This window comes from Pseudomyrmex gracilis, unplaced genomic scaffold (assembly GCF_002006095.1).
Source record: "Pseudomyrmex gracilis isolate BER0280 unplaced genomic scaffold, ASM200609v1 scaffold_22, whole genome shotgun sequence".
In the NCBI taxonomy this organism is placed as follows: Eukaryota; Metazoa; Arthropoda; class Insecta; order Hymenoptera; family Formicidae; genus Pseudomyrmex; species Pseudomyrmex gracilis.
In genome coordinates, this window is record NW_018020606.1 from 787,742 (window position 1) to 811,504 (window position 23,763).

At 36.4% G+C, this 23,763-nt stretch overlaps 6 protein-coding genes across 9 annotated transcripts; all 6 read left to right on the forward strand.

The window, feature by feature from the left end:
• The first annotated feature begins 525 nt into the window (after positions 1-525).
• Positions 526-4,642, forward strand: LOC109851925 (dormancy-associated protein 2-like). The gene is made up of 4 exons (XM_020422544.1): positions 526-737; positions 1,007-1,169; positions 1,515-1,733; positions 3,725-4,642. The coding sequence occupies exons 1-3, from the start codon at positions 593-595 to the stop codon at positions 1,714-1,716; spliced, it is 510 nt and encodes a 169-aa protein (XP_020278133.1). The 5' UTR covers positions 526-592; the 3' UTR covers positions 1,717-1,733; positions 3,725-4,642.
• Positions 4,643-5,213: 571 nt separating this feature from the next.
• On the forward strand, positions 5,214-7,203 carry LOC109851923. 4 transcript variants are annotated; one of them, XM_020422540.1, is made up of 4 exons: positions 5,214-5,394; positions 6,381-6,507; positions 6,611-6,836; positions 7,009-7,203. In XM_020422540.1, the coding sequence occupies exons 1-4, from the start codon at positions 5,269-5,271 to the stop codon at positions 7,073-7,075; spliced, it is 546 nt and encodes a 181-aa protein (XP_020278129.1). In that variant the 5' UTR covers positions 5,214-5,268; the 3' UTR covers positions 7,076-7,203. The 4 variants fall into 4 exon arrangements, with proteins under 4 accessions (XP_020278129.1, XP_020278130.1, XP_020278131.1 ...); XM_020422541.1 differs by having other exon boundaries at positions 5,216-5,394; positions 7,015-7,203; XM_020422542.1 differs by having other exon boundaries at positions 5,218-5,394; positions 7,024-7,203.
• Positions 7,204-12,659: 5,456 nt separating this feature from the next.
• Positions 12,660-14,904, forward strand: LOC109851948 (protein tweety). The gene is made up of 4 exons (XM_020422582.1): positions 12,660-12,942; positions 13,139-13,569; positions 13,665-14,080; positions 14,191-14,904. The coding sequence occupies exons 1-4, from the start codon at positions 12,843-12,845 to the stop codon at positions 14,222-14,224; spliced, it is 981 nt and encodes a 326-aa protein (XP_020278171.1). The 5' UTR covers positions 12,660-12,842; the 3' UTR covers positions 14,225-14,904.
• Positions 14,905-16,237: 1,333 nt separating this feature from the next.
• Positions 16,238-17,219, forward strand: LOC109851950 (glycine-rich RNA-binding protein 3, mitochondrial-like). Its single transcript, XM_020422585.1, has 3 exons — positions 16,238-16,382; positions 16,594-16,843; positions 17,096-17,219. The coding sequence occupies exons 1-3, from the start codon at positions 16,295-16,297 to the stop codon at positions 17,115-17,117; spliced, it is 360 nt and encodes a 119-aa protein (XP_020278174.1). The 5' UTR covers positions 16,238-16,294; the 3' UTR covers positions 17,118-17,219.
• Positions 17,220-17,896: 677 nt separating this feature from the next.
• Positions 17,897-19,315, forward strand: LOC109851949. The gene is made up of 6 exons (XM_020422584.1): positions 17,897-17,984; positions 18,074-18,122; positions 18,237-18,364; positions 18,451-18,682; positions 18,852-18,975; positions 19,070-19,315. Exons 1-6 carry the CDS (start codon positions 17,943-17,945, stop codon positions 19,152-19,154), a joined length of 660 nt encoding a protein of 219 aa, XP_020278173.1. The 5' UTR covers positions 17,897-17,942; the 3' UTR covers positions 19,155-19,315.
• Positions 19,316-21,718: 2,403 nt separating this feature from the next.
• LOC109851951 (EF-hand calcium-binding domain-containing protein 1) lies at positions 21,719-23,422 on the forward strand. The gene is made up of 4 exons (XM_020422586.1): positions 21,719-22,032; positions 22,193-22,310; positions 22,474-22,727; positions 22,864-23,422. The coding sequence occupies exons 1-4, from the start codon at positions 21,719-21,721 to the stop codon at positions 23,093-23,095; spliced, it is 918 nt and encodes a 305-aa protein (XP_020278175.1). The 3' UTR covers positions 23,096-23,422.
• The last annotated feature ends 341 nt before the right edge of the window (positions 23,423-23,763 follow it).

Below are 23,763 nucleotides of genomic sequence, written 5' to 3' on the forward strand. Positions count from 1 at the left end.
AACAAATAAATAAATACATACATATCACATATAAAACTGATTGTAAATATCTCTATTTTTATTGTACATATTATTTGAAATTAATATTTTTTTAACAGTAACAAAGTATGTATAAATTATTTTTAGTTAATAATATTCTGCCACAATATGTAATTATATATAACAATTGTGCAGAAAAAATGTAAGTAAACATTTATGGCGTACATTATTTGAAGATTTTTCCTTATCTTCAAAAATTATTACAAGCAGCATACGTGATCAAAGAGTAGTCAAGCTCAGACGTATAGCAGTTTTGAACATGTAGTCAAACTTACGATGTCTCAATATCTATTTGTAATAGGTTTCCTTATGTCCCCGGCCTTTTTCCGGTCATCCTTGAAACGTGTAAGGTCGTCCACTCTGTGTGTAAAGACTGCGTGAAGACCAATGACCGTCTCTTTACATTTAAAAGTGATAATGTTGTTATAAGCAACTTCCTTGGATTCTTTTTAGACAGTGAAGGGATTCTCTATAAAAGCACGTTAAACGGAAGATCAGCTTCGAATCGTTCTTCAGGTGTGTGACAGGTAACAGTGAAAGTTGTTCTTTTATAATGAAGGGAGATGCAGTTTTATTTATAGCGCTTGGCGTGATTTTTCTGACGACGAGTAAATCGTTCGGCAAACCAACAGAAACAGTGGAAACTTCCGATGTGCCGGATCCGATTGCATCATATGTGAATACTTCATCTAAACTCGGTCAGTAATTAAAATTTAATCAAGTATTGTACAACAACAACATATTGAAAAAACACTTTGTATTTATTATATTTTTTATTACGTACATATATTTTTGAAAACTTTTAATTATAGGTATATAAAGAATTAAAAAATTCATTTGCCATTATACGATGTATTATATACATTGATTAATTCTTATCTAAATTCTTCATATATCTATGTATTTTTTACACCTTAAAAAAATGCATAATGTGTTACATCTAGTTTGAGTTCACGTATTATTATAGATACCAAGAGAGAACAGAGATCGCCACAATTTGGTTTGTTAGGCGGTAGCGATTATTCCGACTATGATTACGGCGCACGCCATTTTGGAAGCAGACGAAAACATCACCACAAACCATATCATGGTTTTGGTGGAGGTTGCCGTGGTTATAACTGCGGCGGAGGGTATAAATTATGCTTTTTTACTTGATAATTACAATTAATATAAACTATACAAATCGAATCACTTATAGTATTTATATTATTACATATGTAAAAAACCAGAGAAAATGTCAAACACAAGCAGAAAGTTTTTTTTCCCTGGAATAAAGCTCTTTTTGTATAACACATGACAATTAATTTCAAAATAATTTTATTTTATCAATTATCTTATAAAACTTCTAGTAAATCCAAAAAAAAACATTTTAAATAGCAATTCAAATAAATAGCATCTGTAGTTTTTTCACAAATGTACAAAGCGAGATATGCAAAAGAGGTGACTGTTTGCATTCTACTTTCTGATTCACGCAGATGGCAACCGGACTACGGTGGCCATCACCACGCTGGACAAGGAGCGTCTTTCGCTTCGGCATCGGCAGGATCTGTAAGTGGAGGTGGTCCTTACGGTGGAGGACACAGCCAGGCCAATGCACAGAGCGCGAGTTTCAACATCGGACCTTTCTCAGCCACATTTAGCGCTGCTCAATCCTCGGCAGGAAACACCGGATTCTAAATTTATAAAAAGACAAGGTATAGTCTATCTCTTAGTTATTTACATAAGCTACAATGACTATTTAATTATAATATTCATTTAAATCAACGAAATCGTTTTTCTTAATACATATATGCGCGCATATGTTTTTTCAATCTCTACTACTAATATCTTCACAAAACTACTATTACGTAATAAGTAATGAAGAAGAGCCGGCGTGCAAATACATGTTAATTAATCGTACGTAAATATATGTTAATTACCACAGCTCACTAATCACATATGTACATCTCATTTCAAGAAACTACACGATAAATTTGGATAATTTAATTTTTTTTTTTCAAATTTACTTTTTGTGTTTTGAACATATCATGGAAAATTATAGGAAATATATAGGTAAACACTTTTAGAGAGTGTATGCCTTCAAAAAGTAACATATTACGAATACATTATGTTTTATATATTAATTATTTTCTTCCACACTACAACTCAAGTTACTACGAATAGAATATCGGATACAATCTCGTATCTCTTTTGCATCTCTTTTAAAAAGAATTAAAATCCAAGGATGCCGCAGCAACTGTATTTTATATCCGCGAGGCAAGGCTGAGACCGCCCACGAAAATTGCATCAAGCACGTCTCGGGCGAAGGTCAACGAACCTACGGGTCCAGCGGTCGGGTCGACGGGAATCCGCGATTCGCATTATATTGCCGCAATTGCGCCCCTGACATCCCGCGCTACGCTGACCGATCCGCGAACGAAACGGGCCAGAAACATCTGTCCGACGCGGCGAGCCGAGGAGCGGGTCGAAGACGCAACAATCTTCGCTGGCGAGTATATACGGGCGTATTTCACTTTCGCCGGAATATATACACGCGCGTGAGCGGCGATTATAGGCGCGCGTGTATGTGTGGGACCTGTCCGGAAAGGACCCGCGAATGCGAGCTGGCGCGGCGTCGTCCGCGCGTATTGTGCCATTGAGGCCGCGAGGCCCTTTTCGGGGGGGTACGTGTGAAAAAGAATGAACAAAGGGGAAATGAATCTTCTTGGTTCTCAGGCGATCGGCAGACGGCCAGACAGACGGATTAACTCGTTTTAAAGGGACGACCAGACGCCATATTGTTGTTTTCGGGCCCCCGGTAGGTTAGACGCGACGCTTCTCTCTCGGCACGACGAACCGGTCTGTTTTCATCTTTCGAGTGATGCACCTACACGCGAATCGGAGTGTCGATTATGCACACACTTGTGACGCGCTTGGACATGCACAGTAAATGGCTATTGTTCCGTACGAAGGGAGTCAGAGAAGCTGAGCCCGAAACGGACAAGTTTAAATCGGATCGTGTTAGATAGTCGATGCGTGTAAAATAAGCATGGCGAAATCGATCCTGACTTTTTATTTTATACACGTAGATAGACTTCGTCTGTTGTAGAAATGTCAATTATTATATTTAATTAGTATATTTTGTAATTTTGCTAAGAAGAATAATCTTTCGCTTATAATAAAATGATTTGAAGTTGGTTCTATGACTTTGATATTTTTGTAAATTTATTATTCTGAAGTTTCACATTTGCGAATCCTTTAACAATTTTGCGTAACTTTGTAAACGTTTGATTGCGCTACGCTATAATTGAGCGACAAGGATGCATCCGGTTTTGTCGTCGTAATTCGATTTTAAACATATGTAATCTGACGTAATCTTCGCCACGCAATTGTTAAATGCAGTTAGAAGATTGCTTCTTTTGATTAAAGATAATTCAGCCAACTTGTATCTGTTAAAATCTTTTCTGCATGTCTTGTCTGCATATTGAGTTCAAAGATACGATCTTTTTACACACACACACACACAATAAATGACAACATTTACATAAACATTTTAAACTTTACAAATATACATTACGCAATTTTACTTATTTATAAAAATTTTTATTTTTGCTCTTAAACAACATTTCTCAAGTCGATTTTATTCTTCAACTTGTGAAAGCAACGTGTTCAATATTCTCTTGAATGTATTTTCTATCTTTCCCAGAAATTACGCGGCGACCTCCAAGTGCCTCTAATTTATTTCACCTTCATCGTCCCTCCGCTATCATCGTGTGGGCCCATTGTTTACAAACATTCTACGTCACTAGGACCAAGTAAATAAGCCTAACCGCGCGCGAGCCACCCTCTTGCCTGAGATTTCCTGAGAGAGCAAGTTTCCTTTGTCCGCATGCCAGCCACCAGATGTTCCCCAAAATAAAACCGACAAAATTTCGCAACGTAGCGCCGCGCGATACGCGCAGGAACGAGCGAAACGAAGAACAAATCTGTCGTGCGAGGAATAAGGACGAAAGGATTTTGAGTGTACGAGGAGGAGAAGAAGTCGCGAGACCACGGAGGGTCGCTTGGATAAACGGCACAAAGGGATAGGAAGCCAAAGGGAGAAAGGGCCGTGTAAAAGAGCGAGAGCCTGAAATCGCGATCCGAAAAGCCCCGTGCAATGACCGGGCGATGCTGCACACGCGAACCTCGCCGCGGTGCAACATCCTCCGATTCAGGGATAAGTTCTCTTCTCCCGTGAAGGAGCGGCGACCTATCGAGAACCGATGCGCGCGGAATGCGTTTGCTGAAGAGCGTCGCAAATATCCGGCAAAACGTAGTTCAACAATTTATTTATTTTTCGCGGCAAAAAACACTCGAATCAATCTTGCAATTCTAGCGATATATTATTGCTAAGAACACATGTTTAACTGGTTTACTAAATTTTTTTATTGCGTATTAAAGCGTGTGAACGTTTGTGGGAGAATATTTCGTCAAAAGAAGCTCAACATGCAGCAAAGAAAATGGAAATATTGTACTATACTCACATGTTTGTTAAAAGCAAATATTTGCTTTTAACTAAATATACTGATGTGACTTTTTATACTTATATGCACATAAAATAAATAAATAATATATATTGTTATTTGCTTGTATGTTACTGTAAGCATAAACTTGTATTTATTTGTAGCGGAATTACATTTTTATCTTTAAAATTTTTCTTATTATTTATCTTTCTTATTTGTTCATAAATTTGTTCACTGCAACGAAATTACTTATATCGAATTTATTATCTGAAGTTCTTAAAATTAACACATCTATCCTTATTCTCTGTAAGAGAAAGAGAGAGATTATCTTCTCAAAAGATCATCGACCTAAGACGACAATTGTGGATTGTAGCTACGTGCACCCTGAAGAAGTGACGTTCACGACATGTCCAAGACGCTTCAAAGAGGCTCGTTAAAGGTCCGCCCTGTCGTTAGCCATTGTTTAGCCGCTCCTGGACACCTACGGCCCTGCCAGCCGGTAAACCAGTCCTTCCGTCTGAGCAAAAAGAGAGAGACAGAGAATCGGGAGGGAAGATAAAAAGAGAGAAAGAGGTGGAGTGAATCGAGAGGAAAAAATGAAATAGAAAGTGGTCCGGCCAGTGCAACGCAGACTACAGTATATGTCGCCTTTAAAGTACCTCCTCCTGGTGGTGCCCGTGGGCCTGTTCCTGGCCTCCACGCACTATAGCAAATCCGCGATGCTGTCTTGAAGGCTCCCGCGCCAATGTGCTCGCATTTCTCGTGCGGTTGTCGACTCGGAAAGTATCCTCAACTTATATCGTCGGTAAGTCGAGACATTGTACTTGAGCTATATGTACTGAGTGCTAAGTCCGAGGTCTCCTTGGTCCAAGTAAGTGAAATCCCCGCGTCATTCGATTCGAAGGCTCGTTCTGTCGTTTCGCGAGGTCGCATACAAGGATGTTCGCGCGAAAGTAGCAGTGACAGTAGGAGTTAATCGTTGTGTCGAATTCTTCTGACTTCACTTTCTCGTTCGAGAGACAATGTTCGATTTTATTTTTTGCCTACCGATTTCGAAGCGACGTTCACAAATCGTGAACATCAAATATGTTCAGAATGTGAGAACTAAACTACGCTACAATGAATGATTGAGACGTGATTACTTAATTAGAATTAATTTGGCAAATCATCTACATACGTACATATGATTCTGACACTTTGTTAACAAGAATAGAACTTTATGAATGTAAGAAGAAAAATCGACTATGTAATTTTCTATTTGTAAAATTTTAGTAACAAAACTGCACTGAGTTTGAAAATATTGAGTTATAATGTTCTTCTGTGAAATTTATAATGTCAACGCGTGCGCAAACGTTCAGTCGCGATAACGCTATGCAATTGCACAATCTTCCCGCTTTTACGTAAGATTCTGATTTCAATGTGTTGTGTGACTGCTCTAGAAAGTGATTCAGTTAGTAATTCCTCGAACTCGCGTTCTTACGAAGTGATTACGAAATCTCACCAGCCGAAGAACTTTTAACGATCTTTTTTTTTAACCCTAACAATAAGCACGGAAAATTCTTGACTGCAATGATGCAAGAATAATAATAATCAGCTAGAGTATATCATTTTTCTGTCAAATTTACAGTGTAATTTCTAATGTCTATTTAGTTATAATATGGATACATGCTCGTAAATTGAAGTTCTTCGCTTATTCTCTCGTAATATTTCAAGTAGGTTTAGCGTTGCATATTTCAAATTATTTTTTTAAACATATTAACAGTAAAGTAATTATAAAAATTATACCTAGATACTTATACTATATTAATCTATTGACGCTTATATTTTACCTATTGTTTTCTTTATTTGTTTATACAGGATATCAAAACTTTCGGTTTTTACATACAAAATTTCTGCAGCAAAATGATAAAAGTTTTGGCATTCTTGATACTCAGTTCGGTCTGTCTTATTATTAATGCTCAAGGGACCGCATCTAATGAAAAACGTAAGTAAATACAATAAAATAATTATTTTTTATTGTTTAGCTCAAATGTGTCTAACTTAAGAAAATTTACGATTTCGTTAACTCTTTTCTTAATCACGTGCAGCATTTTTTGGCCAAACATTTGATGAAATTGTCGTGTCGTCGGATTTAAATGTAAGAAGGAAATCAAAAGAAAATCGTCAAGGCAAGTTATTATCGAACGTACCATCAGGAACTACTGGTCCACCTGAAAAACCTACTGCAACTGCATCTAGACTTGTTTCCGCCGATGGAAGCCGTATAACGCCAGAAAAAAGAGAGAAACGTGGCATTGCTATAACGCGAAGGAGGTAAATGAACAACTAAAAAAATGGTTAACATTTGAAGTTACGAAGTCTAATTAATTTTACTTACTTCAATTAACGCCAGCTTCAATTTCGTCATTGTTACATTCAATTCATTTGGATATTGTGCATTAATATATATTTATATCTATAAATAATATATTTAAAGATTACGTAGATTTAGTAATTTCAGGTATTTGGATTTGGGCGTCGCGGGATACTTGCTGAAATCTCGGAAACGGTGAAAATTCTATTCCGGGGACAACCGCACGACCCTCCACACCCTCATCTGTGATCACACCTCTTTCGATGAACTTTTAGGCCACGGTTCATGTAACAAAAAGAATAATAAAAATTTTTCTGTGTCATAACACTTCTGGCTACCTCATTTCGAGTTTCCAACATATCACTTCCTAAAAGTCCCAAAGTTTTTAAGTCTATTTTCACTTCAAATTGTATACAGAAGAGCATCTTAATAAAAAACCAAATCTATAATAATATACTAAGTTTCTAACAAAATTCACAAAAGAATCTAATTCTAGATTTTTTATCACGTAATCAAGAACAAAAGATATAACTTTACACGTGTCATCATTAAATGACAAAACAGCTTTTATCGAGACTTACAAAAAATAGCGTCAAACAACATAAGATGTTGCTATGTTGCTATGTTGCTTGCTTATTTTTAACATCAACAGTTAAAAGATATAAAGATTACATTATCTCCTTAATTTGTGCGTATTTTACACATATTTTCAATCTTCAGAATCTCATTTAAATAAATATACACTTTTATAAGTATTGACACAAAAAAAAACAAATTTATAATTCTCTACAATCGTTGTTGCACATTTCTCACGTATTAATCTTAACAAGCATGAACAACAATGACGCAAAATAAATTGCCGTACGTGAATTCCTGTCACAGTGACAAATGGAATTGTATTCTGCGTCCGGTGTGAGCTGGTGTGTTTCATCTGCATATGAAAAAAAAAAAAATCATAACTTCTTGCATCACTTGCGTGTCGGAAGACTCTTGAGTTTTTGATTTACGGCTCAGTTGTAACGTTACGAACAACTCGCCGCTTGGTGCATGGAGATCAGGGAAATTTCGTATTCCGAACATTGAGTTCGACTAGCACCATATATTTTATGGTGATTTCGTGGCTAGACTCGCATGTGCGCTGACGTATTCGTTCGTCATACCTCTGATTCGACTTTACCACACGCAAACAACAATATGCCATATTTATACGTGGTAAGACAAGATACGACGTCGATTTAAGACTACAGAATCAAACGCACGTTCTTCTTCTTTTTATAGCTTTATAAATATTTACTCAAATCGACAGAAAATAGCAGAAAACACGTGAAAGTTTTGAAGATTCAATTTCCGCTGAATAAAATGTTTTTTACATAAAAGATTATAAATATTTAAACTTTATAATCATTAACTATGTTTGTAAGATTTCTAGAAATTAATTGCTGTTTTTTGTTTTGTTCTTTATCTAATTTATATTTTTTTCAAAATATATAAATAATATGAAAAATTCTTCTTAAAGCGCGCAACATTTCTCGTGTTAAAGCCAACGTCAAATGATCTCAATCTCGTATACGTATACATATATGCATCTATCCAGACCGGAAGTGGTGTCGCACCGTGCGAATACAAATCCAGCCGATCAATTTTCTCCGGCAGCGAGGAGAATGGACCGGGTGCAGGTGTTTCGTCTTCGGCCCCAATCTCGCATTTGCATTGAGTCTCTATCGCGATGCGGAGTCCGTATTGCTCGTCATGCGTGTGTAACACTATATAGGCGCGGGCGTTTATATCGTTTATACCGACAGTGCACCTGCGACTATTTTATGTCTTCCCTGGAAAAGCTGAACACTAAATCTCAAGCAGGCATTTGTCGTCGGTCCACTGACTGCTGATCAGCAGCATCGTCAATGGCGCAGTTAAGAAATTAGAATGATATGATCTGGGAGATGGACTTTTCTTTATTTATGGTTTTATTTTTATCCAAGTTTACAATATTGTTATTATTTGTTTGTCATTATTTTACTGTGTTTTTTTTCTCGAATTTTACGGAATTGACGTACGAATCGATCCGATTCTTTCATTCTGGCTACGCCACTGAAAAGGATACGCGATTTAAGAGAGACAACACGTATAATACCGCAATTCAATACCGACGTACGAATCCTCTCCCCCGTTTTATTTTGAAAATTTGCAAAGTGAACGCAATCCTCGCAAGGCGAGATGTTACGCGGTCTTTCAACCCGCGTGCCGTATACTCACCAGACTTACCGGACTGCTCTCCGTGATTCGTTTCCAAATAAGATCGTGAGTATCGCAAAGAGTTGTCTATACACGGTACGTCTCTAGAGTCGACGTTTTTCTGGAAACTGAGACGGAAATCTTCACATTATGCGCATTCTATTGTAAAACCATCGATCACGATCCGCAAAACATTTCCAGGCATTTTACACAAATGTACATATGCACCGTAAAACACACACACAAATATAAAAACTATAATAGTAAAATTTATACAACAATTTTAATTATCCGATTTTACAAATGTTACACAAAAATTAAACAATTTTTACTAAATACATTTCTTCTATAAAATAAAGACAAACAAATAATAAAAAAAAATTGATAATGCAAAGATATTTAAGAGAGTTTTGATGTCGATTGTGAAGAAGTATTTTGTACGTGTGGTTGTTTTAACCTTTTCTATTTTTGGATCGATGCAACGTCAAGCGACGACACAAGATCAGTACCGATGATTTGACATGCGTCACGAATTAATTAGCATCATTTGCCAGGGGCGATCGCACGGCAAGATCTCGAAGTTAGGCGAGGCTATCGAAGTGGTACGATCCGCGTGTCTCACGTTCCGACGGTTCTCTCGCACGTGAGCCGATCGACGGGACTGAACACGTATGCCGTTGCACAGCACGTGTAATTCGACATTGGCTAATCTTAATTCAGCCTACACGATGACACCAAATGAGATTCCGTCGGCAAACCCGGCGTAGATATTCGCGAAAGCGGGAATCGAGCGTATCGCGAAATCCTGGGAATTCTGTTGGGATCTCTCTACTTTTATAATTCGAAGAGAACTTTGCCGTAGCTTCACACGAGAATGAATTTATTGTTTAACAAGAGTGAGCAAACAAACGCGGTTATAAAATTAATATGCAATAATAGTCGAAGCTTGTTTGAAAGAAAGAGAGAAAATATTGCGTGCGGGAAGTGTCGCTTAACAGTTATTGAATGCAACGCAAACAAAAAGTTTCAACGTTTCGGAAAACAATCAAATAAAAAAAATTTTATTTCAAACACAACTATTTTGTAATTTATTTTATTGATATCGTTTATAACAACTAGCTTGTACAACAGTTTGTAACGATTAAAATTAAGGTACGTTGATGTGTGTGTTGTGCATACTTTGTATCTTTATGAGCACATACATCATGTCGGATATATGCCTCGAGAATTTTAAGCAATACTCAGACAAACAATTATAATTCAACAATGTTAAAATGTTTCCGCTGTACGTTTCTCATTTAGAAATTTGCAAGTCGGTATCGCGCGATCATTGAACCCATTTTGTAACGTTTACCTCTTCAGATTTTGTGGACCGTCGCTCCGAACTGCGCGTCATTATTTCAATTCGATCAAAATCTGAATTAAATTTTAATCTAGACCGTAAGTTAAACGTAAATTGCGAAACGAAATTTTTGAAAAAAGTAATTATAATTCGCGACTTATGTAAGTAGTTTATCGATTGTAGCGCTTCTATACCGCTACCAGACGGTTCTGCGCATCATGAATTCGTGTTATTTCATGAATCAACACCGAAACGCACTGCTTTCCAAGTCACGCATATCGTATTTTCGAGCGTGACCGGGTGTATCAAAGAGCAGCGTCTGACAAAAGGTGTACGGTAGGCGCATCGCGTCTTGTACGGTACGGCATATCGCAAAATTCGTATACATCTTATTCTCAGTGCGAGATATTTTTTTCGTATGCACCGCCGCTTCTTTTCCAAAAAGCATCACAATCAATCTCCGCAGCACATTCCCAAACGCGCTTTTCTCCGTACTCGTATAGTTACGTTACAATATGCTTTTATTGCGTGCCCCGGAATCGCAATTGTCGTATCAATCCGCGAAATCTCTCAAATGCATAAGACGCACAGACGATTCTCCGACTTGAGATTCACGTTGAAATGCATTCAGATATATATTTAGTTTTAATTTTTCAAGTGATGCTTCACAAAAAAAAATTCAAACGTCATACATCAATAGAATTTCGTAAATTTAACATTTTTTTTGTAAGAAAATTAATTTGCAGTTAAAAATTACATTTTAATAAAAATACATATTTTATATTCTACGCTCTTTTTATTAACACAGTTTATATATTTTTGCATCAAACAAAGAAATTTTTATCGATGGAATGAATGTTTCGAATGAATAAATGCTTCGTCTATCACGCGTGCGAATAATATGACGTGCGTTTGACGTAACTCTCTCTTGCAATCTCTCTTAATATTAATATTATGTCAGTCATACTCGCTCGAAGCGTTCGCGGATACGACTGGTCAGAGGCGACAATAATTCTTAGGGAACAATCACGGAGTCCGTAAGAGTTCAGTTGGCGGTGGCCGCGGCCGGCGTGTTCGGAATCGTAAAACTCACTTCTCGCTCCTTCACATCGGATCCGCCTTGATGTGTCAACTTGTCTCTTCTGCGCTCCGTCATCTTCAGCGTCAAAGACAGCGATGAGAAACGAACTCACACGTTCTCTTTGAAACGAGGGGTCTTCTAATTTAAAAGCTTTCTTCGTCAATCAGCCTGTAAACAGAATTCCTTCAAAGTGATGTCATTCGAGAATTTTTTTAAATCAGGTATTGCCTGAGATAATAATCGGCGAAGCGACTAGTACTTTTTAGTTTCTTGGATACCTTGCGTGTATTTTTAGAACAACTGAAAATGTATGAATCTTTCTTCGAGTTTCTGTTTGGAACGCTAGATCTCTTTATCTCGCCTCGATCGAGATGACTCAGTAACTCACGTCGTGAAAGAGGAAAAATGACGGGACCTCCGCGACATTCGTCAACCACCCGCCCATTCATATTCCTGCCGTTTCTCAAGCGAATTCATTATAAATACTTTGTTTCAGTCATGAGCCAAAAGTCTCGAGGCGACCCGACTCTTTCTGATCTCAGGATTGATGGAACATCGTGTATTTTCCTTTGCCACTCATATAAAATTGTGCGAAACATAACATTCACAGTAATAATCAGACGTTTATAATAAAAGAAGCTGATAAAAATATACAAGCTGTTTGTTTAAAGTTAAAACCGCAAAAAATTATTTTTTTCTTAATTCGAAGAGCTGAAAACTTTGCTTCTAATTTAATAGAATGTTAAATTATATAAATATTGCGCGCGTGTATATTATTGACGAATTTATGTAAAGACTACTTTGATCAAACACAATAGATCATCCCCGTATCGATCCCGCGAATCCAGATTGAGATCGGCGCGAATCACAATTAATGCATCAGATCCAGCATATGTCGCATCGGTTATGACGATCACGTAGTGCTGAACGATACGTGCGTTTGCTTTACGGCAAAGCCTGACCGTACAGGCGACCACCTAACAAAGCCTGGGTGGGGGTTTTCTTCGGTCCTACATATCCCCCATGTGTACACCAACGGATTCTACACATACCCCCATGTCTCATCGTGTTTGTTCTTTCCATCGCGTCCGTGTATTTCATGGTATAAAAGCGATTGCGCCGACGAGAAACTAGCAGGATTGTGCAAAAAGTTGGTGCATTACGCGGATCGACCGGATCTCTGTGCGAGTAAACCACTCGGTTGATCCTCCGGGATTTTCCATTCAAGTTCGTCTACTCGCAAGAAAGTTCGTGTCTCTCGATAAACCTATAACGGGGGAAGAAATCTTACGCGGAAACTCGGAGAGAATGGAATTCGCGAGGATGGCTGGCTGGTTGAGTTTTGTTCTGGTTGCGACCGCATCGATGATCGCGATGACGGAATCGAGGGTGATTCCAGCCGAACCTAGTAAGCGTCAAGATTAAACGTCCTTCTAGCTTTTTAAGTAGTTTTCCGAACAGTTTTTGTACGAAAAAAGTTTAACACAGTTGTATATTTTTTACAAAAAATATTACACATTTTTTATACAAGTCTTGTTTTTCTACCTTATACTTTTATGCTTATTTTATTTCATAATTTATGAACTTGGATCGCAATTTTGCAGTTTCCGTCATGTTGGACTCTTACGGTAACCCCGTGATGTTTCTGAGAGAAAAGAGAACGGCCGTGCATCCTTATCCGCAAAGGGCGATGATGTTCACCGGATATTACAGACCGATTCGTCGCACGAATAACGGCGGTCAGGCAACAGGCGTTTTCGCGCAAGGAAACTCCGTAAGCGGTGAAGCCTTCTTCGGCGGTGTGCCGCATCTCAAGAACGGCCCTGAACCGATCGACGAACCGGAAATTTCCAGTGCCGAGGCACAGGCGGCACCGGCTCCCGGAAAGGATCAGAAACCGCCATCTCAAGAGCATCATTATCAGAACGAGGTACATTATCAGCACAAGCAGCAGCAGCATCACGAGCAGCATCACCATCACGAAGAAGAAGAAGAAGAACAGCAACATCGTCAACAAGATTCTTTGACTCCCCAGGTATAAAATTAGTAAAATTATTAACGTGTTCTCAACAACATAAATAAAAAAGTCTCCTGACTTTTTTCTTATAACACATCAAACGCGTAAACCAGGAAAATCACGAGCCAGAACAGATTCCGCTGACCACGGAGATCGCACAGTCGGACGAAGAACCAGCCAGTACGGAAGCGTCCCGGCCAAAAGTGCATCGCAACAAAAAGACGCACAAGACACCGGTGATTGTCAAGGACGAGGACGACGACGACGACGACGACGAAGGCGAAGTGGATGAAGAAGATGAGGCGCCAATTGTGCCGTTCGTGCCGTTTAAGGGCAACAAGAGACGACAGGGATATCCCAATCTGAATAATTTCTTTCCAATGGTCTTCAGTTTCCCGAGAGTAGCTACTCGCGCTGGTTCGTCTGGTTCTCCACCCGGCGCAATCACGGCCATCGCGAATAGTTACTCCACAGGAAGGGGTGGCGTAGCCAGTTCGGTAGCTACGGCCTATGGCGGGTCTCCTACTGGGTAAATTATGTGTTTCTTGTTAATGCATTAAAGGAAAATCTACAAATTCGAAAAAAATGTATTTTTTAAATGTAAGCATTAATAGTTTCCTCTCTGTGCACTTTTGTTAGGAAGAAACGACGCCCGCAGCCATACGAAGAATAATTTCTAAAACGATCGATGTATCGCATTGAAGAACTGAGTTTTACATTATCGTTCGGAAAGATAATTCGGAAGATAAAAACCAAAACTGTCATTTTATTTGCCTTTAGCAAAAATCAAAATATTTAAAGATAAAATAATTTCTAGTTACTCATCTTTGGTGAAACAATCAGGAATTAATTTAAAATAACATTTAAAGTCTTAAAGATTGTGCAATTTATTACGTAAGGTAGTAATAGTTTATTGTAAAGTCTAACTCAAATTCTCGTGACTCTTCTTTCTTAGTGTTTTAATTAGAGTGAGCTTTAAATCATTATATTGCTCAGTAATGTTTCAATTTTTTTTCAGTAAATTACTTAATTTTGCGATTTTTTAGGCAATTATCGTCTCAATAATAGTAAGTTCGTGTAAATTTAGATTCAACTTTGGTTCTTAAAATAAATATTTCTAGCATCCTTTTAATAATTACTGCTATAATTTATAGTAGTATGTAAAGAATTAATATAGTTTCATCTCATCACGTTTGCGCGTTCTCGTGTAGAATAAAAGATTATTATTACAATTCATTACGTGACATAACACAATTATACTATATTTCTTAAAACAGAGATAAATGTTCTTTCGACAGGCTATGTAATTATGTCGTAAATTTAACGCAGAAATAAAAATATATTAAAATACAAGTTTGTGTGATATTTTTTATACTCTTTGAATCCCCAGTTGTGTAATAAATAGTATTTTCTCACTCTCAAAACACATATAATGATATACTCAAAATAATTAAATCTCTTTTAAATGCCCTAAAAAATTATGCATAATATTATTTTTTTGTGTGTGTTGCATCAAAATCACTGCAAAATAACATAAAAGAATTATTTTAATGACTTTGGTGACAATAACTGCGAGATATCCTCAAGTAGTCTCGATGAGAAATACGAAGCCGAAGACAAACAATTTCATAAGAATTATCAGGTTGACGTAATTTATACCGAAATGGTTTTGCTTGCGCGACGTGTTTGCACAGTTTACTAAGACTAGTCGCAAACGACATTTAATATGTCAATATGGTTAAAATGTTTGCGCAAACAAATGCAAATAGTCTCGAAATCTAATCTGAATCTGTTATCAAAAAAACTAAAGTTTTATTTTCAAGTAAATTGATCATTCAGAAAAGACGACTAAAAAATTGCGCGTTGTCTATTTAACACAGACCTTCAATATAGTAGTAAAAAATTAGCACTATTAGCACTGCTTAAATGGGATTCCCAGTGTGTTCGTTCATCGACCTACGATTGTGAAGATCAAAGAAAAATCAAGGCTAACCGAAGCGGTTAACCGTAAAGCGGTTAATGTTAATAAATCTTCTCAAGCAGGCGGGATTTCACGGTTTTTATACCGTGCGACTATTTAGGAAGTCCGAGGTGTAGTTAATGTTGGGCAAATCGAGAGAAACTGTCGTCATACGATTATATGCCGTATGACGACAGTTCAAGATAAATGATGTTTTGAACATCTGGTTGTGCAACCGCGTGCAAAAATAAATACAAAAAAATGAGAATTAAAACATGTTAACACACTTAATAACACGTTTTATATTCCGGATGTCAAATTTTGCATATTATTAATGTTCAGTTAAATCTTGGTATAATTTTTAATGTTTGCGGATAAAAAACTGGACAAAGCCTTCTCCCGCGCGTTTGTCTTCTTTATCCCGACTGTAGTGCTATCATAACCAACTTTTTTTTCGAGACAGCTCGATCATCCATTCGAAAAGCTAATAACGAAATAATATTCTACTGATTGTGCGCAGGAAATCAACGCTGACGAGCGCATCATCAGCCTACTGCCGCGCGTAATAAAAAAAAAAAAGTTTATTCCCGTCAGTGTTAATGATATGCGGCCGATTCGACGTGGTCTGAAAGTACCTATCCATTTTGTACCTGTATGAAACGCGCGTTATCGGGATATCCCAGAAAGATGACGAATGCTCGGATATATATAAGAACTCCTTAGCTGGTTTTCTCGTCGTCATTTAGCACTGAACACTCACAGTGTGTACGTATTATTGACAGAATGTCAAGGGTTGCTGCAATTCTTTTGCTGGTTGCACTGCTCGCTGCGATTGCAGTTGCATTCCCGTCGTCTGATCAGCAACCACAAGGTAAACGCAAAACCGATCGTGAAAACACAGAAGTGCAAGTGGCGAAAACGTGCGAAAAGAAAATCGACAATCGATTTTTTGTCGTTTTCTAATTTTAAAAAGAATATTAGTATTTTGTGTTTATTGTGGGATGGATTTTTACTGATATTTATTATGTGAAAAATTTTTTTATATTTTGACTAGAAATATCAAACTAAAACTCTTTCTTAAGGTCTTAAAAGAATAGTCAGAGCTGCATATCGTGGCGGTGGCGGCGGTTTCGGTGGCGGTTTCGGTGGTGGTTTCGGTGGCGGTGGTTATGGAAGAGGTCATCGAGGATACGGAGGATGTGGAGGAGGATGCGGTGGTCGAGGTGGATACGGCGGTGGTGGCGGCTCATGGGCCAACAGCGGTGCCAAATCTGGTTCTATAAGCTCGCCGTTCGGCAGTGCTTCGTTCGCAAAGTCGTTTGCTACTTCCGGGTAAATATTGCAAAATTATTCCAAAGAAGTTCCACCAGATTGAATTTATTAAAACTATTTTATAATATATATTAAATAATTAATAAGTAATATTACAATCAATTATCAATAATTTAAACAACTTTAGTAAAATTATGTTTATTCTAATTATTGAACATCCTAATATTTTTTTCTGGTCTTTATTCACATGTTCTCGTATCACAAATGCGTTTTATTCAAAATGATTAATATTTATGCGTTTTTTGATTACAGCTCCCGTGGATGGGGACGATAAAATTGGATCTACAAAAGTGACCACTGTTTTATTGATTATCTATACGCGTATTGTAATGTGTGTGTACGCTTGTTTTTGTGTATAATAAAGTTATTTAAGAAAGAAAAATTTTTAAAGTGTCTGTCATTCCCGTAGTATTTAATATATCTATTAAATATCGTAAATTTTATAAATTACGATTATTACAATTTAGTATATTGTTTTACTCGCGAACTTTTTTATTTTAATATACTATTGAACGTCAATATGTTCTTTTTGTGTATGTTCTGTCACTCTTTGGCGCAAAAAATGAATAATTCAAACTATCGCGAGCACGATTTTTATTACTCAATCCGCACGTCCCTTTGTCCAATATTCTTGATCGTGAGTAACAGTTTTAGGCGTAGAAACTGCCATTGGAATAGATTATTTGAAATGATTGTCATTCCGTGCAAATTCGAAGAAAGCACATCACTGTCGTTGCGTGACGTCAAAGTCAGTTCCATTATTCATAATGTACTCTATTCAAACAGGTAAAATCTAAGCAAAAAGATATACATTTTCGTTAATATAAAAAACACAATTGCGATCTTTTAAATAATCACGTAAATCTACGTATGTACGTATGTTCATGTAACTTTGCGCTATCGACGCGCTGCGATACGTTCGTTTATTCTTTGCCGGATGTTTCTTCTCAATGTTTTGGAAAACGTTGCATACGCGGTTGCCTTTGTTTTCACCAACATACGAAGCCTATAAAACGGCTGAATCTATCAAACGGCTTTAATAGATTTCTACCAATCGAAGTGATCGAGTTCTCGACATCAAGAATCAGTGAAAAAAAAAATGAAATTTCTCGCTCTTATAATTGCCGCTGTCGTAATCGGAGTAAGTTTCTTAAATTAAAATTGTCCGATCGTCGTGTCTTTTATTTGTTGATTTGTCTAACATAAATTATTAATCGCATTGTTTTTTAGACGCATTGCCATTCCGTTACGTCAACGATTTCAAGCGCGAGGGATGCAGGTAGGATTTGCATGACATATATGTCGCATAGATAAGATATTAAATATTCACGCATTCGATCTGAAACAAATCAAACGGATATTAATATTTCGTATAAATCTTTAAATTTGACAGACGAGACAGCTTCTGCGAACACGTTGGAACAACTGAAAGAGCTAATTGTGTCGTGTGAAAAGAACTTCGTGAAGCTTCTAAACTTTGGATTAAAATTAAGGAAAACCAAGAACCACAGTAAACAAGAGGTCACTCCAATATAATTAAATTATATTAATTACATTATATAGTTTATGATTGTCTACACGGATAAACATATTTTATTATATTTTAGATACAATTTTTAAATCAATTAGAACCTATTATTGATCGGCTCGTCAAGGAACAATCAAAAGTGAAACTCATATACGTTACGTTTAGCAACGATACGGATTCTATATTGCAGGCGTTAAATAACAAATCAGTGATCAAAAGTATTAATAATATGAAAGATATAATCGATACCATGAAGAACATCGATATTGTTTATCAGGACGGTGATATTACTGACAAGCACATTCGAATCAGTAAGTTTTTCAAAAACATTTGATGATACAAAAAATATACATAGCTTTTTATGTAACAAAATTGTGAATTTTAAATAATAATCGCAAGATTAAAAATTTTTAAACCAACTCATAAATATTGCAAGTATCGTAATACAAAAACTATTTAACCGGTTAAAACTGATCGCAGAACGCGGTTCTGAAGGATATAACGAAGCTGCAGGTTTTGCGTCGAAGGAAAGGATGACTAATATGTTACTTAACATTCAGAATCAAGTAACGCAAATCAAAAAATATCTGGACAAGTTATGCAAGTAAGAATGTTGTAATACGAGAGTTGTAAAAATCTGCTAGTGTGTGTTATTATTAGATATCGATTACTTAGTAATTGTAATTTGAACATTTTAGAAAACATCACGTGACGTTGATTCCAAAAGTAAATTTTAATGATGACAACTCGACCGTCAATCAGCCGAATAAATCGATCGTCTAAAAGAAATACTGAGAATAGAAAATATACGTGCGCTACTTTATTAAAACATTAATATAATGAAAACAAAAACAGTAATTACATAAATGTTTACATGTACGACAATGGAGTAAAGGATACACGTAAATGCGTACTCAATAAATAAATTACTTATTGTACTCTTACTTATTGTACTCTTGTGTGTGATTATCACGTTAAAATATTTTTATACCTGCGTAATATATGTGCGCTTATATATATATATATATATATGAACTGTTGCTGGATGTCGTGTTAAGTTAAAGTGTTTTTTAAGTCTCGTCACTTGATACGTTTGATCGATAAAACGTAGTCGCCTTTGACGACGAAGCTCTCGTCGCGACGGGAAGCAATTCTTTGTCATCGGTAAGTTTTTTTCCCGATTTAATCCTCAATCTGTCAATCATATTGCACGCATACTGAGCGTACAAAAATCATTGAATTTGTTTTAATCATTTTTCGTCACACTTTAATATAAGTCATTGCACAACAGAACAGATAATAATGACTAGATGGAGTCACATCTTCGCAAGAGCTACATACCTTTAATTGGAAAGTGGAAAAATGTTAGCGACAATATATTCTTACGATTAATTATAATTATATAAATGTGTAGTTGTTTGCTGTTGATAATTATTTATCGTTGTACACAATTATATTGTAAATGTAGTTCGACAAAATAAAATGATTTCACGCACGTCAAATAATTTCACAAACTTTGGAAATCGATGGTTACGTTTGCACGTGTATCAGTTTGGTTTTTGATCAACATTTGTAGATTGAAGCGAGAACCCCCACATGCATCGGCCTCACGTCAATCGCGAGGCCGACAACTTGGAGAAGTTAAATTGAGAATCGTTAGTTCGGGAAACAGAAATGTCGATTATCGCGGCGCGATCTAATTTGACTAGTACTATTCTAGTTCACGCGTTTATCAACTCCGAATCTCCTTACTTTTTTTGTCTCTCTGTCTCACTTTATTTTTTTCTTCTCGTAAAATTAGACTTACGTTTGAATTTTCAGTTTATAAAATTAATATTATTACGAGTCCGTCAGAATATCGTGAAAATGTAAATTGCAATTTTATTTAACAAAATTTTTATTGTATACAAATAAAGCACAGATATAAAAAATGTAAAAAAAGTCAAAAATGTACGGCAAAGGAGTTTCACCTACTTTTGTTATGCTTTCCGAAATTGCGATTTCGTGTAATGAAATCGTTCTCTTGCGCTCGTGGGAACAATCTTAGGTGCATGCAGGACGTTTTGTTAGGAAATAACGAGACTCGAAGATAAGACATGCATTATTCGAAATAATGGCTTTTTTAGAGAAATTTGTGTCTCATATTTCAAGCGACCTTATCATAAGTTCGCGTAAAAAGTTTTCATATTTTAAGTGTTTAAGTATCAAGAGAAGAATGTAAGCACTCCCCCACTGTAAGCGATCTCACTGTTTTGCTATCTGCAGAAATTGGAAAATAAAAGTGTGCGCTTAAACGCTTCTAAATTTGTCTGATATTCCGCCTGCAGACACCGTATGCAGACATTGTCCTAAATAATGACATTATTCTAAATAACGCGCAGGTTGTTTCGAACACGATTTGCGTGAGTCGTATTCATTACCCGATGGGTAAAAGTTTTTACAGTTTAACTTAATCGCACACAATAATTTCGAAATGTAAAACTTTTCCGAGTAAATTTCAACAATTTGACTGTGTATACACACACAGTAAAAGTTAATATTAATTGTATATATTTGTGTGTAATTTGTAGTTAAGTTAAATTACTTATATGTTTATCTCTCACACATACGTATACGCGCGCAACGACTAAATCACCTTACGCATTGTATCGTAAATCTCGGCCATCTTTCTTCTCATGCAAATTTTATTCTCTTTCCCTGTGCGTGTAGTTGCGCGCATAAATGCACCTATCTAAATTCATTGAAATATTATTCGTGCCACGAAGATGCACACGAGATTCGCCGACGAAGTCCACCAAACTAATGTTGCAAGTAAATTACGCAAATATGATCATAAATAATAATAACTCGGTTGCACGAGAGAGAAATGCAATCTTTAATGCTTCTCTGGTGATGAACTGTGATTGGCCAATCAATATTCAGTTTCGTCGTTGAATAAAGAGCTTCTGCTCATCGTGAATTATTTCTTATTGATCAATCGACTTGTATATTTCGTGCTAACGGTTTCTTATATGTTTTTGCATTTTTATTAAACAGAATTGCATTTTTATTACATTCGTGATTGTTCTGTTCAATGTATTCGAGACGAAAGGCCTAATATATCTCTCAATGTTATACCGCTAAATGTTTTATTTATTTTTTGGAAAAGTGCGTATAATATTGTCAACAGGTTTCCACAACTGTATTAAAAATTTATACAGTAATTTGTTTTTGTTCAAATTTCAAAAAACGTTGATGTTAAAACTTTAATATGCTGTCAACAAAATGTCACATTAAAATTTTAATTTTAATTTGTTATGTTAAATTTTGTTAAATGTTTTGTTCGAATCTTCGATCATCGAGCTGGGATGTCTGAACGACGAAGTGCCACGCCGACTGAAAGGAATCAGCCGGACGTCAAAGTTGGCGTCGGCGCCGAGCGTCCTACCGGCATCAGCGTTCGTGCCGGCACGACGCTTATGAAGAGCGTTTCCTTATTCCTGACTAGCGGTCGCAAAACGTCCGTGAACTCGAAGCGACAGATCTCCGCCGCGTCCGGCAAAAACGAATCATCGCCAAGAAGAAGACGCCGCAAAAAAATGCCGGAGGCCGGAGGCGGCAGAAACTCCGCGTACATCGTGAGAGTGATTGAGTCTCTTAAAAAAAAAACTAAGTTCTCCAGGCAAGTTTGTGAAAACGCGTGAAATGTTCCGTTAATGTTCAAATATTATTTTACTGTTAAAATTATTAAATTATTTTATCTCCATTATCAATATTATATTAAATACGTTGCATGTGTATATCAGTTGTTTTTCGTGTTAAAGTGTAAATTTTCAGAATAGAACGGAATTGGATAATCTCTGTAAGCTTTACAAGAAGTTGACTGTCAATTCCAATCAACAACAAGTTGGACGATCGATGTCTGCCAGTAAGACATCACAATCCAGACCGGCTGTTGAGGTAATTAAGTCTGTTGCAATTAAGAGTTAATTGTCGTAAACATTCGGGAAACAAAAGATAGAAAACATGTATTAACAAAATATGTTACACGAAATATATATAAAATAAAAAATAAAATTATACGCGTATAAAATCGTATACAACACTACAAAATATCGTTTAGGGAATCGATAGGACTATTTTTCGAGAACTCCTGCACAACACATTTCACGTGATCACGGAAGACATATTGATAGAGCGTTTGTTCTGCTGTTGGGATCGAGAAATCGAGAGCGCAATCAGATTGGAGCCATGGATTATGGGACTCGATGTGTTCTTACGAGGTAATCTGCGTGAGAGAATCAGCTTGTGCTTTCGTGTATACGATCTGAACAACGACGGATACATTACGAAGGACGAAATCTTTCTTTTACTTAAGTAAGTTACAATTTTGATACTTGATATTTGATCCGTATTTCTTTTATAGCAATACGTTGTTATTTAGTATGTGAGTTTTTTTACTCGCATTACACAGAATTATTTATAATCGTTACAAATTTTCGCGCACTCACAGAAATTGCTTAATAAAGCAACCCGGTGAAGAGGATCCGGACGAAGGTGTAAAGGATTTGTCAGAAATGGCCTTGAAGAAACTCGACGTCGATCACGACGGTAAAATATCGTTCCGAGATTACGAGATGGCTGTGAAAGAAGAACCGCTACTACTGGAAGCATTCGGGCAATGTTTGCCTACTGATGAAAGTTGCGCAACTTTTCTGGCTACTCTTCAACAAAATATGAAATAATATTTTCGGACGTCTGCAATAAATGTTTCGCGTAAACAAGTGTTTCATTTAATACGCGAACAATTATAATGTAATGTCACTTATTTATTATGCGAAGATTACACACACATGTTGTTTTCTCCGAACTTTCTCATTATCTATTATTTAGTAGTAAGTTTATCGCAGTGTATATATGCAATTGAAATTATGTAGACGCAAGTATGTTTACTTGTACGTGTAATAGAGCAGAAAATGTGCAAATGAATCAATTGTCTCGTATAAAGTGGCATTGAAATTTTTATTAAATCTTAATTGCTGACCACTCGACTGCTTGTTCTCGATTAATGATTGGTGAAGAACACACGATCAAGTTTATGATTCTGATAGCTTATCACAAATGACGTGTACACTTTAATTGTTCATTAAAAGATATTGTATCTTTAATTAAACTTTATATATATATATTATAATAAGTTACTTCTTGTACTTTTAACTATTGTAATTTCATTATGTAAGCAAGTGCGCACAGTTACTTGCAATATTGCAAGATTAATAATAACATAAATAATAAAAAATACAAATTTAATAAGATAATAAGATAAATAATAAATTAATATAAAATTAATGTTTCGATGACAATGAAAAATTAGTTACTAAATCATCTTCATATTATTTTTACACAGCTTTAT